The sequence below is a fragment of the Perca fluviatilis genome, chromosome 14 (genome assembly GCF_010015445.1).
Source record: "Perca fluviatilis chromosome 14, GENO_Pfluv_1.0, whole genome shotgun sequence".
NCBI lineage: Eukaryota > Metazoa > Chordata > Actinopteri > Perciformes > Percidae > Perca > Perca fluviatilis.
Window position 1 is genome coordinate 34,164,875 of NC_053125.1, and position 15,146 is coordinate 34,180,020.

The window sequence follows — 15,146 nt, forward strand, 5'->3', positions numbered from 1 at the left end:
GAAACACTCACTGAGAGAGACTACCTCACCTGCTGGCTCTGTAATCTGCAGATGGATGATTCTGATTGGCTCAGAGTTGGAGTCTCTCTTTGTAAGTGTTGAATCATCGGTTTTAACTCGACACTCGTATGTTCCAGCGTCGTGTCTGCTCACATTCTTCAGAGTTAAAGACACGTCTCCGTCCTTCAGGTCTCTGTCCACCAGCTCCACCCTGTCCTTAAAGGATGGATGCTGGTTGTCTGTCTCCAAGTGTCCATCTCTGTACAAGAGGACGATATATGGCTCCAGGTCAGGTCTGGTCCACTCTACAGCTCTGATGGAGGAACCAGCAGCCTGACATGGCAGAGTGACATCATCTCCAGGGTGCACTGGTACCACAATCAGCTCTGAAAAACAATAACAAACAATAGTAATAAATAAAAGTCACGGGATCTCTAAAGACCTCCATGGCTACGTATGGAGGTACGTAGAGATACCGAGACCACGCTGTAGCCTGATGTCACCTCTCAAAATATTTAACTACAGGTTGCGGTGGACTTTCTCTGGCTAGGGAGGAAGCCCAGATTTAAGATTAGCAAAATGTGCACGCCCAAAGATAAAGGAGGGCTTTGCCTGCCAGATGTTAGAGTGTAAAGTCTGTCATTTGAAATGGCTAAGATTGCCAACCATTGGAGAGGTTGGCTGGACACGCATTAAGAAAACGTAATCATGTGGGGTAAACTGCAGCTATTTCACCAGAATGACATGAATAAACATGAATAACGTTGTCCATCAACCTTTTCACAATAACAGCTGATATTTACCAGAAGCTGCTTCAGTCAGAATGATGAACAGGAGTATTAATCGAGCCATGAGCGCAGACAGAGAGGTGATCTGCTGCAGTCTCGGTCTCCCGACACGGTTCTCTGTGGTCAATGCAGGCAGTCTGTTATGGTTAATATATGTCAATGGTTGGTACACGATCCGTTCTGCACATGCGCAAGTCAGTCAGGTTTGCATTTGCATGAGAGGGCGGGACTAACAGCTCGGTTTAGAAGAGACAGCTGCGTCATCTGAAAACAGCGGCATAGGCCTTAACACTGTGCTCCAGCCCCCCCCCCTATAATAAGAAATATTCAGACCTTCATACTAATAAACCCAGAACAAACACACAGTCTCACTTCCCAGTAAGCACACATACGTCGGCACGACGTATGCAATTGATCGCTTCGTCTGCAATTGATCGCGGGTCATAAAGAAGAAGAATGAAGCATCGTTTCTTGAGCGTCTGGACATCTTATTATGATTGCAATCTATACATCGCAGCGACGTATTAACTATGTCGGTGAGATGCATTAACGGTTCCTCAGTTGTTCGCGGGTCATTTGGAAGCATCGTTTATTGAGCATCTGGACGCCTGTATTCAAATGTAACCCTAATGTGCAGTGAAGGAGATATACCACACATCCTTCCTGCTGCTGCCAGACTTTATAATCAACACTGCTCCAAGTAGACCACACGCACCCTATCTGACAATTTACTCACGTGCAACATCAATGTACACCTTATTATGCAATATCAATAACTCCTCTGTGCAATACTGTCAATACCGTATTATTAAACTTTCTGTCTGTATACTGAACAGTTTTAACTGCTTTATTCTTGCGTTTTTACTGATGCTTTTGTCATTGCACTTTCCTTTTGGTGCAGAATCACTGAAAATGTCCTCCACTGTGGGATTAATTAAGGATCTTATCTTGTTTTAAATTTGTATAGGTTTGTATTTTTCAGATCTCTCAATTGCCATGATGACCAAGATATTCAACGGGAAAATGTGGAAAGCTGCCATATTCCCAGTCATTACTTTGCCAAATCATCTGTGGTAAGTTTACAAAATCGTAATTGAAAATGGGAGTAGGAAGTAAAGAGAGGGCAGCATAAAATGACACCTTTGGTTTCAAAAGTAAATACTTTTTAAATAATTGTGATTACTATGAAACCTTGATGTTAGTCCTTTTAGAGAGAAAGTTATGGTATTTTTTATGGGACGATTTATAACATGCTATTTAAAGCTTTAATTTACAAAGTGATCTAAATACATATTGTCAGAATAGCACTGTAACAGCGGTTGAGGCTAGATGGGATACAGCTACGGTGACAACAGTTAAGTTTAGGCACCAAAATGACTTGTTAAGTTCAGGAAACAGATCGTGGTTTGAATAAAAAACTCTAGAGGAATGAAACACGTTTTCCTGGGTGAAAGTATAACAAATATATTATTATATTAGTCTAGATTTTGCGGGAACTTTTGGCCGTAGCTGTATCCCTTCTACCGTAAACAGCCCACCTTGAACTTCATCCAAAATGAAACTGCACAGACTGCAGCGCCCCCTACTGACCAAATGTCCTTACTGTTCAATTATATTTAAAGGCTGAATTGGAGATTCTGAGGAAAATTTAGCAGAGAATTTAACTACGTTAACAACATTTGGCTTGCCATATTCTACTTGCCATATTCTTCTATTCACATCTGCAAAAAAAAAAAATATTACTCAACCACTTCTTAAAAACAAAGGGAGATGAAACAAAATGTATTAAAAGATACTTCTTCGAATAACGCACAAAACCCAAATCTTTTGTTCTTGTCACTGCAGCAGCACCACCGAGGGACCCTACTTTCCTGAGTACGAAGCCGGCCATCAAGGAGTTCCCCGACTGGCAACAGACTGGAGCAGAGGCTGTAGCAGGGACAGCATTTTTTTTTTGCTACTGAAATAATTGACATTATGATAGAAAGTGGACAATATAGTGTGACAATTAGTTTTTGTTCTCCAACATGTACACACTGCTGTTGTGAAGCAGTGATATACAGCTCACGAGTGTGTAGTCAAAAGAGAGAAATACTGTATATTTCAGCGACTCCTACAGATTAAGAAACATAATTAATTTTGTTAATAAATAAATGTTATTCTTGGCTCAATTGTTAAGCGTTTGGGTTCAAATAACATTACCATGATCCCATAGATTTCCCAAATTGAGAAAGTGACGTTTTTTAAAACTGAAACAAGGTGTTTGACATCCTATTGTGTGTGCAAGCCCTTTTTATTACCATGGGTTTACAGACAGTCTCTAATAATTGGGTTTCACCTGGAACACAGCCAATAATCGAGAGACACACCCATCAAACGAGAGAAAACATAACTCAAGCCGTTGCACCCCGTTCCCAGGAAACGTGCGTGCCCCAGCTCTTTGCCTGAGGGGAAGCCCACAGTCTCAGACTTAAAAAAAACCTGGTTTAAGCTTGTGTTGACTTCGGGTCAAACTGACCTGTTTTCAACTTTTGTTTTATATCAGAAAATATGGGACGTAGAAATAAGCGCTGAAAATGTGTAGAAGAAAAATTTAATAATTTTTTTTTCAAGGTTGACGGGAAGACAACACAAGGTAGTGTTTTTGTACATTAGCCCTTAGTATAGACCACAGTAGGATAATTATCCCCAAATCTAGCTACATACAAGAATATATTTTAATGTGTTACAGTGTGCTTTTTTCTATAATGATTTGAACTTTTGTAAATTGTCTTTGAGTACCCTGAAAAGCGCTTTATAAATAAAATGTATTATAAGTAATTGTGTATGGTTTATCTATCTTACTTTAGCAATTCAATTTAGTAAATTAGTATTTAGTATATTTAAAGTAATTGTGTGTGACCTATACTGACCAGTTTTGTTAAATGGATTAATGCAGGATCAATTGATCTGCACATCTTCCTGACATCTGTACTACGTATAGGAGATGTCAGGAAGATGTACCTGAGACTGCATCTGTAAGATGTATAACAGATGTTAGAACGATGTATATAAGCCTGCCTCTCTACGATGTATTGCATACGTTAGAACGACGTATATAAGCCTACATCTCTACGATGTATTGCATACGTTAGAACAACGATATATAAGCGTACATCTCTACGATATATTTAATGTTAGAACAACGTTATATAAGCCTACATCTCTACGATGTATTGCATACGTTAGAACGACGTATATAAGCCTGCCTCTCTACGATGTATTGCATACGTTAGAACGACGTATATAAGCCTACATCTCTACGATGTATAACAGATGTTAGAACGATGTATATAAGCCTGCATCTCTACGATGTATTGCATACGTTAGAACGATGTATATAAGCCTGCATCTCTACGATGTATAACAAATGTTAGAACGATGTATATAAGCCTGCATCTCTACGATGTATTGCATACGTTAGAACGATGTATACAAGCGTACATCTCTACGATGTATTGCATACGTTAGAACGACGTATATAAGCCTGCATCTCTACGATGTATTGCATACGTTAGAACGATGTATATAAGCGTACATCTCTACGATGTATTGCAATCGCTAGAACGACGTTATATAAGCCTGCATCTCTACGATGTATGGCATAATGTTAGAACGATGTATACAAGCCGTACATCTCTACGATGTATTGCATACGTTAGAACAACGTATATAAGCCTACATCTCTACGATGTATTGCATACGTTAGAACGATGTATACAAGCGTACATCTCTACGATGTATGGCATACGTTAGAACGATGTATACAAGCGTACATCTCTACGATGTATGGCATACGTTAGAACGATGTATACAAGCGCGCATACCTTACGATGTATTGCATAATGCTAGAACGATGTATATAAGCCGCATACTCTCTACGATGTATTGCATACGTTAGAACAACGTATACAAGCCTACATCTCTACGATATGTATTGCATAACGTTAGAACGACGTGATACAAAGCCGCACATCTCTACCGATGTATGGCATACGTTAGAACGACGTATACAAGCCATACATCTCTACGATGTATGGCATAATGCTAGAACGATGTATACAAGCCGCACATCTCACGATGTATTGCATACGTTAGAACGATGTATACAAGCCGTCATACTCTACGATGTATTGCATTACGTTAGAACAACGTGATACAAGCCTACATCTCTACGATGTATTGCATACGTTAGAACGACGTATATAAGCCTACATCTCTACGATGTATTGCATACCGTTAGCGAACGAGACAAGCCGTACATCTCTACGATGTATTGCATAAGCTAGAACGATGTATATAAGCCTACATCTCTACGATGTATTGCATAACGCTAGAACAACGTATATAAGCCGCACATCTCTACAATGTATTGCATAACGTTAGAACGATGTATATAAGCCGATACTCTACCGATGTATTGCATACGTTAGAACAACGTATATAAGCCTACATCTCTACGATGTATTGCATACGTTAGAACAACGTATATAAGCCTACATCTCTACGATGTATTGCATACGTTAGAACGACGTATATATGTATACGTCGCGGAGAGAGCGGCTATATGTCGCTGAAGCGTAGCGCAGCGACGTCGCGGGGACGTCGTGCCAGTGAGCAAACTACCAAAATACTTATGGCGAGTGGATAGTGCCACGGATAACCTACCAAAGGAGACTGTCGTGTGACTCTAACGTGTGGATTGACTACACCGTCGCCAGTGTACATCGTAGTTGATAAGTACGCCGCCACACCTAGCGTCGTCGCCAGACGTGCCCCCAAAAAAAACATTTATTGAGTGAATTCAAGTTCAATATACAGTAAGACTATATAGCCTATAGGTTTAAACGTATTTCAGTTCATTCAATACATGTTCCAGGCCCTTTAGCCATTATACAAGTTGCTCTAAAAGTAGCCTACTGACAGTATAAAAATAATACGATGAATTAAATTGTAGTATCTCATCAGCTTATGTGACCTGCGCACTGTTGGAAGAATGCGTAACTCTAACATTGATTGAACATCGGCGCCATCTACTGGATCATTGGCACTATAATTGCCTTACTGTTTATAAGCTTCATAGATCTATTTACATGTAACTGTATGTACGTATGTGTATATGTATGCATGTATACACTTTATTATATACACAACTTATATCTGTAGCCTACACAGTAGTGAAACGTTCATGTTTAACGTTACCTTGTTTATCTTTGTTTTTAGCCGTAACGTTTTGTCTGTTTCGGTGTTGAAAGCAACACCTAGCCAGACTCCGATTCCCTTGTGTTTACACTTACTTGGCCAATAAAGCAGTTTCTGATAAAAATCTGAAATATACTGTAAGTTCTTTATTTAGTATCTTTGCAGAGACCCCCAATTAAAAAAAAAAATCGATTTGAGTCAAAAGCACCACGGTCTCGCTGTGTGGGCTGGCTCTCTGTTCTTTATCTAGCTATTTGGCCTAGCTAAGACCAGCCAAATCACTGATTTTTTGAGTGAATTGACGTTCATTTTGGGTAACAAGTGGACGCAACTATCACTAAGGCTGCAAGCTCCCCAGCTATATAAGCTGTTATTTTTATGATTTTAATCATATATCTTGTGACTATACCTTCGTTACGGTCCTAAGGTGTAAGACAGTTGATGATTGTTGTTGATTTTGGTTAAATATGCCAAATTGCTATTTTATTTATAATTGTTGTTCAAACGGCATCTGTCTCTTGTTGCCATGGAGACATTTTGAGTGTTCATTCAGCAGTTTAATACTTTTTTTTTTATAAGCATGATGATATTATTAGCCACACATTATGAGTAACACATAAGAACCAGAAAGTAAGCAAAAGAACACTAACAAAATGTGAATCTAAACAATGACAATATACTGTACTCTAGTTATCAATATTAGGGGACAAGTCACCCTGACGATGTACATAGTTCAGACGTCTTTAGATAGTGAAGGCGTGTGTTTCACACGTTAGTAAGGCGATGTACTTAGTTCAGACGTCTTTAGTAGGCGTAAATTTGATGGGAATTCTAAACATACGCCGTCGCCACATCACCGCTGGAAAATGTTTGTACATGCACTCGCCGCTGGTCTCTCGTCTGCAATCCCTATTAAACCAATTCAAAATTACACACGGTTTGGCGACGACGGGGAGGCTAACCTGCTCTTTCTTCTTCTCCTGGTTATCCTTTGAATGACACGATCCACTCGCCATAGGCCCCACCTTCTCGGCGTAAGCGCCCCCGTCGCCGAGGAAAACGCCGCGGCCGGTAGTTGTTTCATCGTTGTCCCGCATCAAACCTACGATCTCTGTATCAGCACGTTTGATTCTAACATGTCCCTGTGTGTTGCTGCTGCATGCATTAGTGTACAGGGTAAATACGACTGGGGAAGACTGTACTGCTTCATTTACACACTGCACTCGGTCAGTCAGAAAGGACTCAACCCAAAAAGGACTCAGTTTGTTTAAAGCTAGAGACACATCCGGTTAACATGACAACATGTCCCAGAGATACATGTGGTATTAACTCCGAGGTATTGTCCTTTAACGTGCTACGTTGGAAAGTAACGTTAGCGTTAGCTCAGTCATGCTAATGCTAGGTGATGAACGTTAGCGTTTTAAGGCTATAACATCGTTCAACACGTTCATCCGAACCGAGCCAGCACCAACTCCAGCACACCGTGGTAAAGTTGGTTTTATATTGGACGTTGGATATTCGACACATTCGAAAAATCTATTATGCAGCTTGCCCTTTCAACCTATTCAGGTCAAACCACTTGTGATGAACTCAGCTAACCACCCTACACATTGCACAAAGCTTCGTTTTTCAAAAAACCCCAAATTTAATTTTTTAAATATTTTTTTATGTAAATAAATGCTTTGAATCTATTCGGCCTTCGACCTTTGACCTATTCAGGTCAAAACCACTTTGTGATGAACTCAGCTAACCAACCTCTACACATTGCACACTTCTTTTTAAAAAAAAAAGAAACATCCTTTAATTTTTTTATATTTTTTATGAAAAAATGCTTTGAATCTATTATGCTTGATCTTTTGACCTATTCAGGTCAAACTCACTTGTGATGAACTCAGCTAACTCATTCACACAAAAGCTTCTTTTAAAGAAACATCCTTTTTTTATATTTTTGTAAAATCGCTTTAATTCTATTATGCAGTTCGGCAAGTCACTTTTGACTATAGTAACTCAATCACTTACCATTGCACAAAGCTTCTTTTAAACATCCTTTTTCTTTATTTTTATGTAATAAATGCCATGATTTTATTCACGTCAGATAACTTTTCTTCTGAATAAAACTCATCCTTTAATTCTTATTTATTTAATTAACCTTTAATATTTAAAGCATTTTGTGTACTCAACTTTTTGTTTTGCTTTTATAAAAATGCTTTTAATATTATGTGGCCTCGACTTTTGATCTATTACGTTAATTCACTTGTGATGAACTTCATCCCTTCATTACGGCAATGCTTATTTTAAAATCATCCTTTATTTTTTAATATTTTTAATTATATGTCAAATATAATTTATTAGGTTTTGACCTTTTGACCTATAACACTTTGTGTGATGAACTCAGTAACCATCTACACATACTGCAAAAAGACAAAACAAAACAAAATTAAAAGGATGGTTTTTTGAAAAAATAAGCTTTGTGCAAATGTAGGGGACTTAGTTGAGTTCATCACAAGTGGTTTGACCTGAATAGGTCAAAAGGTCAGGCCACATAATAGATTTATGGCATTTATTTACATTAAAAAATATTTAAAAAATTAAAGGATGGGTTTTTAAAAAAAAAGAAGCTTTGTGCAATGTGTAGGGGTTAGCTGAGTTCATCACAAGTGGTTTGACCTGAATAGGCGGAAAGGTCAGGCCACATAATAGATTTAAACGCATTTTTTTTACATAAAACAAATTAAAGGATGGGTTTTTTTTAAATAAGTTTTGTGCAATGTGTAGGGGTTAGTTGAGTTCATCACAAGTGGTTTGACGAATAGGTCAAAAGGTCAGGCCACATAATAGATTTATGGCATTTATTTACATTAAAAAATATTTAAAAAATTAAAGGATGGGTTTTTAAAAAAAAAGGCTTTGTGCAATGTGTAGGGGTTAGTTGAGTTCATCACAAGTGGTTTGACGTGAATAGGTCAAAAGGTCAGGCCACATAATAGATTTATGGCATTTATTTACATAAAAAATATAAAAGAAAATTATAAGGATTTTTTTTTTAAATTTTTTTTTTTAAAAAGAAGCTTTCGACAATGTAGGGTGGTTAGCTGAGTTCATCACAAGTGGTTTGACCTGAATAGGTCAAAAGGACAGGCTGCATAATAGATTTAAAGCATTCTTTTACATAAAAAAATATTTAAAAAATTAAAGGATGGGTTTTTTGAAAAAAGAAGCTTTGTGCAATGTGTAGGGTGGTTAGCTGAGTTCATCACAAGTGGTTTGACATGAATAGGTTGAAAGCGTAAGCTGCATAATAGATTTTTCGAATGTGTCGAATATCCAACGTCCAATATAAAACCAACTTTACCACGGTCTCCAGCACCGGGTGATAACGGTGATATCGTCGTACGCATCACCCCAGACCTCCGGGTCTGGCTGGTCGCGGTGTTGGGCTGACTACCTCCCCCTTTAGCGGCTTTAACTTGATGTTAGCTTGTTTTGCTCACTTACTGCTCAACTAGCTAACGTTAGCTGGCATAAATCGCATCAACAAAGCGTAACCATGTGGGGGTAAACTGCAGCTATTTTACCAGAATGACATGAATAAACATCACTAACGTTGTTCATGAATATTGTCATAATAACATATTTACCAGAAGCTGCTCCAGACAGAAGGATCAACAGGAGTATCAAAGGAGCCATGAGCGCTGACAGAGAGGCGACCAGCTGCATTCTCTGCATCCAGAAACTGTTGAAGTCACGCCCTTCTACTTTCCTCAACGCTACCACCCATAGACAGTAAATAAGCTACCACACATTGACAGTAAATAAGCTACCACCCATAGACAGTAAATAAGCTACCACACATTGACAGTAAATAAGCTACCACCCATAGACAGTAAATAAGCTACCACACATTGACAGTAAATAAGCTACCACCCATAGACAGTAAATAAGCTACCACCCACCTTTGCCACCGACACTTCACAGGCGGACGCGTACATACAAAGGCTATATTCGTCATGACTCATTTTTGTACCCACCACTTTTTTTTGGAAAACCTCGAGCGAGCTCAATTAAAATAAATAAAAGTTCATAACACATAATTCTTAAGCGATATATGGCAAAAAAAAAAAATCGACAAAAACCTCTCCTATCCCCGCAGGACAGCTGTTGCGCTGCTATCACCACTCCTCACAACACTGTCGGGACATTTTGTGCAATGTAGGCTACCTCAACAACGACGATCACCAAATTTATCATGGCCATATCTTGTCATGAACCATAAAGCTTGTCAAAAAAAAAACTAAACTGAAATCCAACGATTATCAGTTATCTCACATTAACGTTTATTCTTCGTTGGCGCCTATGGTGAGGAAAAAGCTTAATGTGGTTTAATGTAGGCCTACCAAAACAATGATCACCACATTTCTCTCTCACATTGGTCCTCATAACCACTGAAAACTGTCAAAAAATCAAACCAGAAATGTGGTGATGATTGATCGTTGTTTAGGTCCATTAAACCACGTTTTTATTCATTTACATTAGTAATCTATGGACAGAGTCTTTCAGAACCTGAGCTGTGCCAAAGAGAAAGAACATGGATGCGTGTCTGTCCCCAGCGCATTTCAGACTAAACTGACGGCCATGGTTATAGACACTATATAACACTCTGCTCCAGCTCCCCTTAAGAGATACTACAAGAGATATTCTGACATTCATACTATAAACCCAGAACAAACAAACGTTCACACACTTCATACTCAAACCGTGTTCAAAGTTCACACAGCACACCAGTTTAACTAACATTATATTATACACAGAACAGGAACATACATACCATTAATGAAGCCTTATGTCCGAGAGGAAGAGACTACCTCAGCATACCCGGGTAATCACCATCCAACAAACCGTAGTTTACTGGTCTAAAATGGCGGTGACTTGCATCAGGAGCGTTCTTCTTCTTCTGTTGGCTTTTCCGGCAGCGATATTACGAATCCCACTATGGCCACGCCAAGACCCGCCCTTCAATAGCGTTCACACACTACAATTGGCCAGGCGTCAATGCTTACATGTAGAGGTCCTATCCCCTGACCAATCCCCTAACCCTAACCTTAACCACTCGAGGTGAAATGCCTAACCCCAACCAATCAAGCTGCTTCGTAGGGCGAGGCTTGGCGTGGCCATGGCGGGATTCGTAATTTTGCTTTCCGGCAGACTAGATGCCTTGCGGCATATTGCTGCCTCCCACATGACATTTTATGCACCAGTCAAAAGTATTGTCAGCTTCAGTGGAGTAGTCCTGTCGCAGAGATGTAATCCATGACGGCTTCCACTATCTCACATTTATATTCAGGGGGATTTAATAAGTCTCTCAATGTCATGTGCTGTATTCCTATGTGACATAGCGCAGTGCGCAACTGTCCTCTTTCATCTTTGTACCGAAGACAGTCCAAAACTACATGTTGCACAGTTTTTTTGTTTGTTTGCAGGTTCCACACAGTCCATCTTCATGTTTACCCATCTTCGCCAGATCCCATGCAAGACCACAATGCCCGAGTCTAAGCCTTGTCATTATGACGGAGTGTCTTCTTCCTTTACCCAAATAGCCTAACCTTGCTCTGCCGGTGCATCAGGATCGTTGGAGAAGAACTGCACTTTTAAAACGAGAGCAGGCCGCAGCAGCCTTCAGGATGAACAGGAAGCAACAGAAACACTGTGGTCCGATTCTGATTTAATAAAGTGTTATCAGACCCATTTAAATCAGCATATATTTTTTATAAACAACAATTATAATTGCATAATAACAGAAAATTCAGGCCACCGATTTTAGAGAAATATACAGTTTGGAATAAAATTCCCCAGTGATGTTGGATTATTCATGAATTGTCTGAGCAAGTTGATTTAGAAGGTGTTGCTTCAAGTTGTGAAGTCCAAAAAATGTAAGCCCCCCCCCCCACACACACACACTGATTTGTGTTCATTATTATAGACGTTTTGTTTTTCCACACAAAATTAAACATCATATTGACAATTATTTTCGATACCCCACAATCAACATCCAAAGAGGCCGCAGAATAAGCAAGCCTATAAATTCCCTCCGCTGTTGTCAGTAACACTCTTCCTCTCAAGGATAAGTCTCTTTGGAGCCAGTCAGTTCTGGGTGGTGTTGAGCAGTCCTTATTGGACCGGGTATACTGTCTGTCATTTGGAAACTGTTCTTTCCAAACACATCCTTACAATCTTCCCTCTTACACATATTTTTGTATTTAAAAAGTGTTTACACCTCTGGGCAATAATTGCACATTCCTGCACAAATGTTCACATGAAAATCAGACCCTTTATGTACATATTGTTATCTTTTTCAATAAGATGCTGATTGTAAACCTCTCTCTGGATGAGAGCATCATATCAGTTGAGTCAGACAGCCAGCAGGTGGCAGCACAGCACCTTCTCTTTCTTTACACATGTTCAGTTCAGCAGGGAACAGCTCACAGCTCTTTAACTTATGGAGTTTTAATTCAACCGTCACTGTATTAGAGGAACATTTAGGCTACAAAATAAAGATCATCACCATGGCAACAGACACATGACATCACACACCAGAGTGTCCAAACCAACAGTTCATTCATTTCAGAAACACTCTGCAGCAGAAAACACAACAGAGACCAAACTCACACAGTTCTACTCAAATGACCGAGGCAGGTGCTACAAACCAGAGATATTTAAACAATATTAACCCCACAGCAGCTACACACACACACACACACACACACACACACACACACACACACACACACACACACACACACACACACACACACACACACACACACACAATATATATAAAAGTGTCCAGTGTTAATAATTAAAGATGCCGATCATGTGCCGAGGCTTTGAGAAGAAAGAAAGCATGATGTAATGCAGTCAAACAGCCAGCAGGAGGCAGCTTTCACCCTGTTCTCTAAGGATCATTTCACTGGGAAGGCTTTCATTCACAGGAAGTCAGCAGAATAATCAGCTCCACCACTGGAGGGACAAAAGGCCCAGGGGACAGACAGAAACAGAACTGCATTAATGCATCAATATCTGAAAAGAGTTCATTTATATTTTACATACAGTTCAGTGCATCTGTTTTCTATCAGATCAGCAGTTTGTCTGATAGTAAACTTGTTTCTGTGTTTCTTGGATCAGTTCCAACAAGTTACTTTATCTGAATGCAAAACATGTTACGTCACATTTAGGTTCTTCTGCCAAAGACACACCCATGAAGCTGAACTGATGCTAACAAGACAAATATATAAAACTAAAACACACACACATTTAGACACAACTATATACATGATAAAGTCTTCAGCTTCATAATAAAGAAATAAAATAAAGATGATCGACAGCTGATTCCAACTGTGTTTGGTCCAAATGGTCCACAGAGAGAGAAGAGGAGACTGAAGTCATGAAGGTCACAACTGCATGCTTTTAGAGAGAGTCACTGAGACTAGATTCTTTTTAATCAAAGAATCTGACAAATATGAACGTATATGTACAAAAACTCTGACTCACACACAGAATACTTTACAGGAAGTCAAAATGATTCCTAGGACGGTTAAGGAATGTCCCGCCCCACTCGGCCTCTGATTGGCTAGTACTTCATCGGTTGGATTGGTTAGATTCAGGCATGAGGAGTGAGATTGGTTAGGGTTAGGGTAAACATATCAGAATAAGGCAATCAGAGGCAGAGTAAGGTGGGACATGTCTTCACCATCCTAGGAAACACAAACTCTTACATGAAGACAGAATCAGACATAAAGATGAACACAGAGAGATCTACATACACATTTAACTATTAGGAACCAAATATAGCTGTAATTCAAAGCACCAGATACATTGTAATGTATTTATCTCTAATGAATATAGAATATAACAATGACCAACAAACAGGTCAAAGGGTTTCTGTAAACAAGTAGTGTGATGCTGCAGAGAGAGAGAGAAGAGTTAATAAAGTAGACTGAGGTCAGTCAGAGGGCGTTTCTCAATACCAAGAATGCAAAGAACGGACTTGTGTTCTTGGGGAGAACGTTCTTGCTGGTTGTTCTCGGAAGAATGAACCCGCAAGTTCACAAGCACAGAAAACACTGTTAACAGTTTGAGATGATGCGTTCTTCCTGTTATTGCTCAACACCCCCCCCAGCACAGAGGCTACCTGCAAGGCTCCAAAATACCAGCTAGAAATAAAAACCACAACAATATAACCACTTTGTATTAAAACAATCTCCGGACAAGAAAACCTCATAATGCTACAACTATTGCAATAATATTGAAAAATAAAACTAATTGAGCTTTAATTGTATTGTTTATGGTTTAGCTCAAACACCCCTTACTTATTCAAAAGAGTGGAACGCGATCCCTACTATTATTAGCATATAAGTTTGTCAGTTTAAATTAAACAAATAAATAGGCATATGCACTGGTGTGTCCTATGTGTTCCTATTAGTGTTATGTGGAATTATCATTTCTATATTATTGTAGTGCACTGTATATGCCCAGGGAGATGGAAATTAGAAATTCAAATTATAAAGGTTGGTGTCTCCCCTTTAGTCTACATAACATGTCATAGCATGTTACCACTTTATGTACAACTGTTCATTTATCATAAAGACTGAAACTCAACTTCTAATAAATCAGAAAACAAATACACCAAAAATATGAACTAACTACAAAATATAATGTAGGCTATAGCATATGGCATAATTTAAACAAGTCTCCCGAAAAGAAACGGGTGTATCTCATAGACTAATAATATACAGTCTATCTATGGTATATCTCTCCTCTGCCTGCTGCGCTCTGTGTGTGTGTGTGTGTGTGTGTGCTTGTTGAGTTTAACTCCGAAAAGACAGTTAACCACATGTTAACCACGGCCGCGTCATTTTATGGAGCTCCGAAAACTCCAAAAACTTTGGAGCAAATTGTCAATTCGGCAAAGATTTTCGCAAGACTGCCTATATTCAAAATATAAACCATTCATTTCTCGCCTAAAATGTTCTCAGAAGTGAATTTAGTGATGAATAAGATGGCGAAAATTGTTAAAATTGTCCCGTTTTTGGGCTATGTAGGCCTACTGGAAATCCAACCATC

General features: G+C 39.1%; 2 protein-coding genes across 4 annotated transcripts in view; both read right to left on the reverse strand.

Moving 5' to 3' along the window:
- LOC120572812 (coxsackievirus and adenovirus receptor-like) overlaps positions 1-11,171 on the reverse strand; it is a 93,082-nt gene extending 81,911 nt beyond the window's left edge. The window contains exons 1-2 of one of the 2 annotated variants that reach the window (XM_039822267.1): positions 9,668-10,077; positions 30-386 (exon numbers count right to left, since the gene is read on the reverse strand). In XM_039822267.1, the coding sequence (XP_039678201.1) occupies positions 30-386; positions 9,668-9,755 (445 nt within the window). In that variant the 5' untranslated portion in view covers positions 9,756-10,077. Of the gene's footprint in view, positions 1-29; positions 387-9,667; positions 10,078-10,854 lie in introns of those variants that run through there. The other variant, XR_005641496.1, reaches the window with a different exon arrangement.
- The window catches only part of LOC120572826 (programmed cell death 1 ligand 1-like), a 147,359-nt gene that overhangs the window by 118,638 nt on the left and 13,575 nt on the right, over positions 1-15,146 (reverse strand). The window lies entirely within an intron of this gene.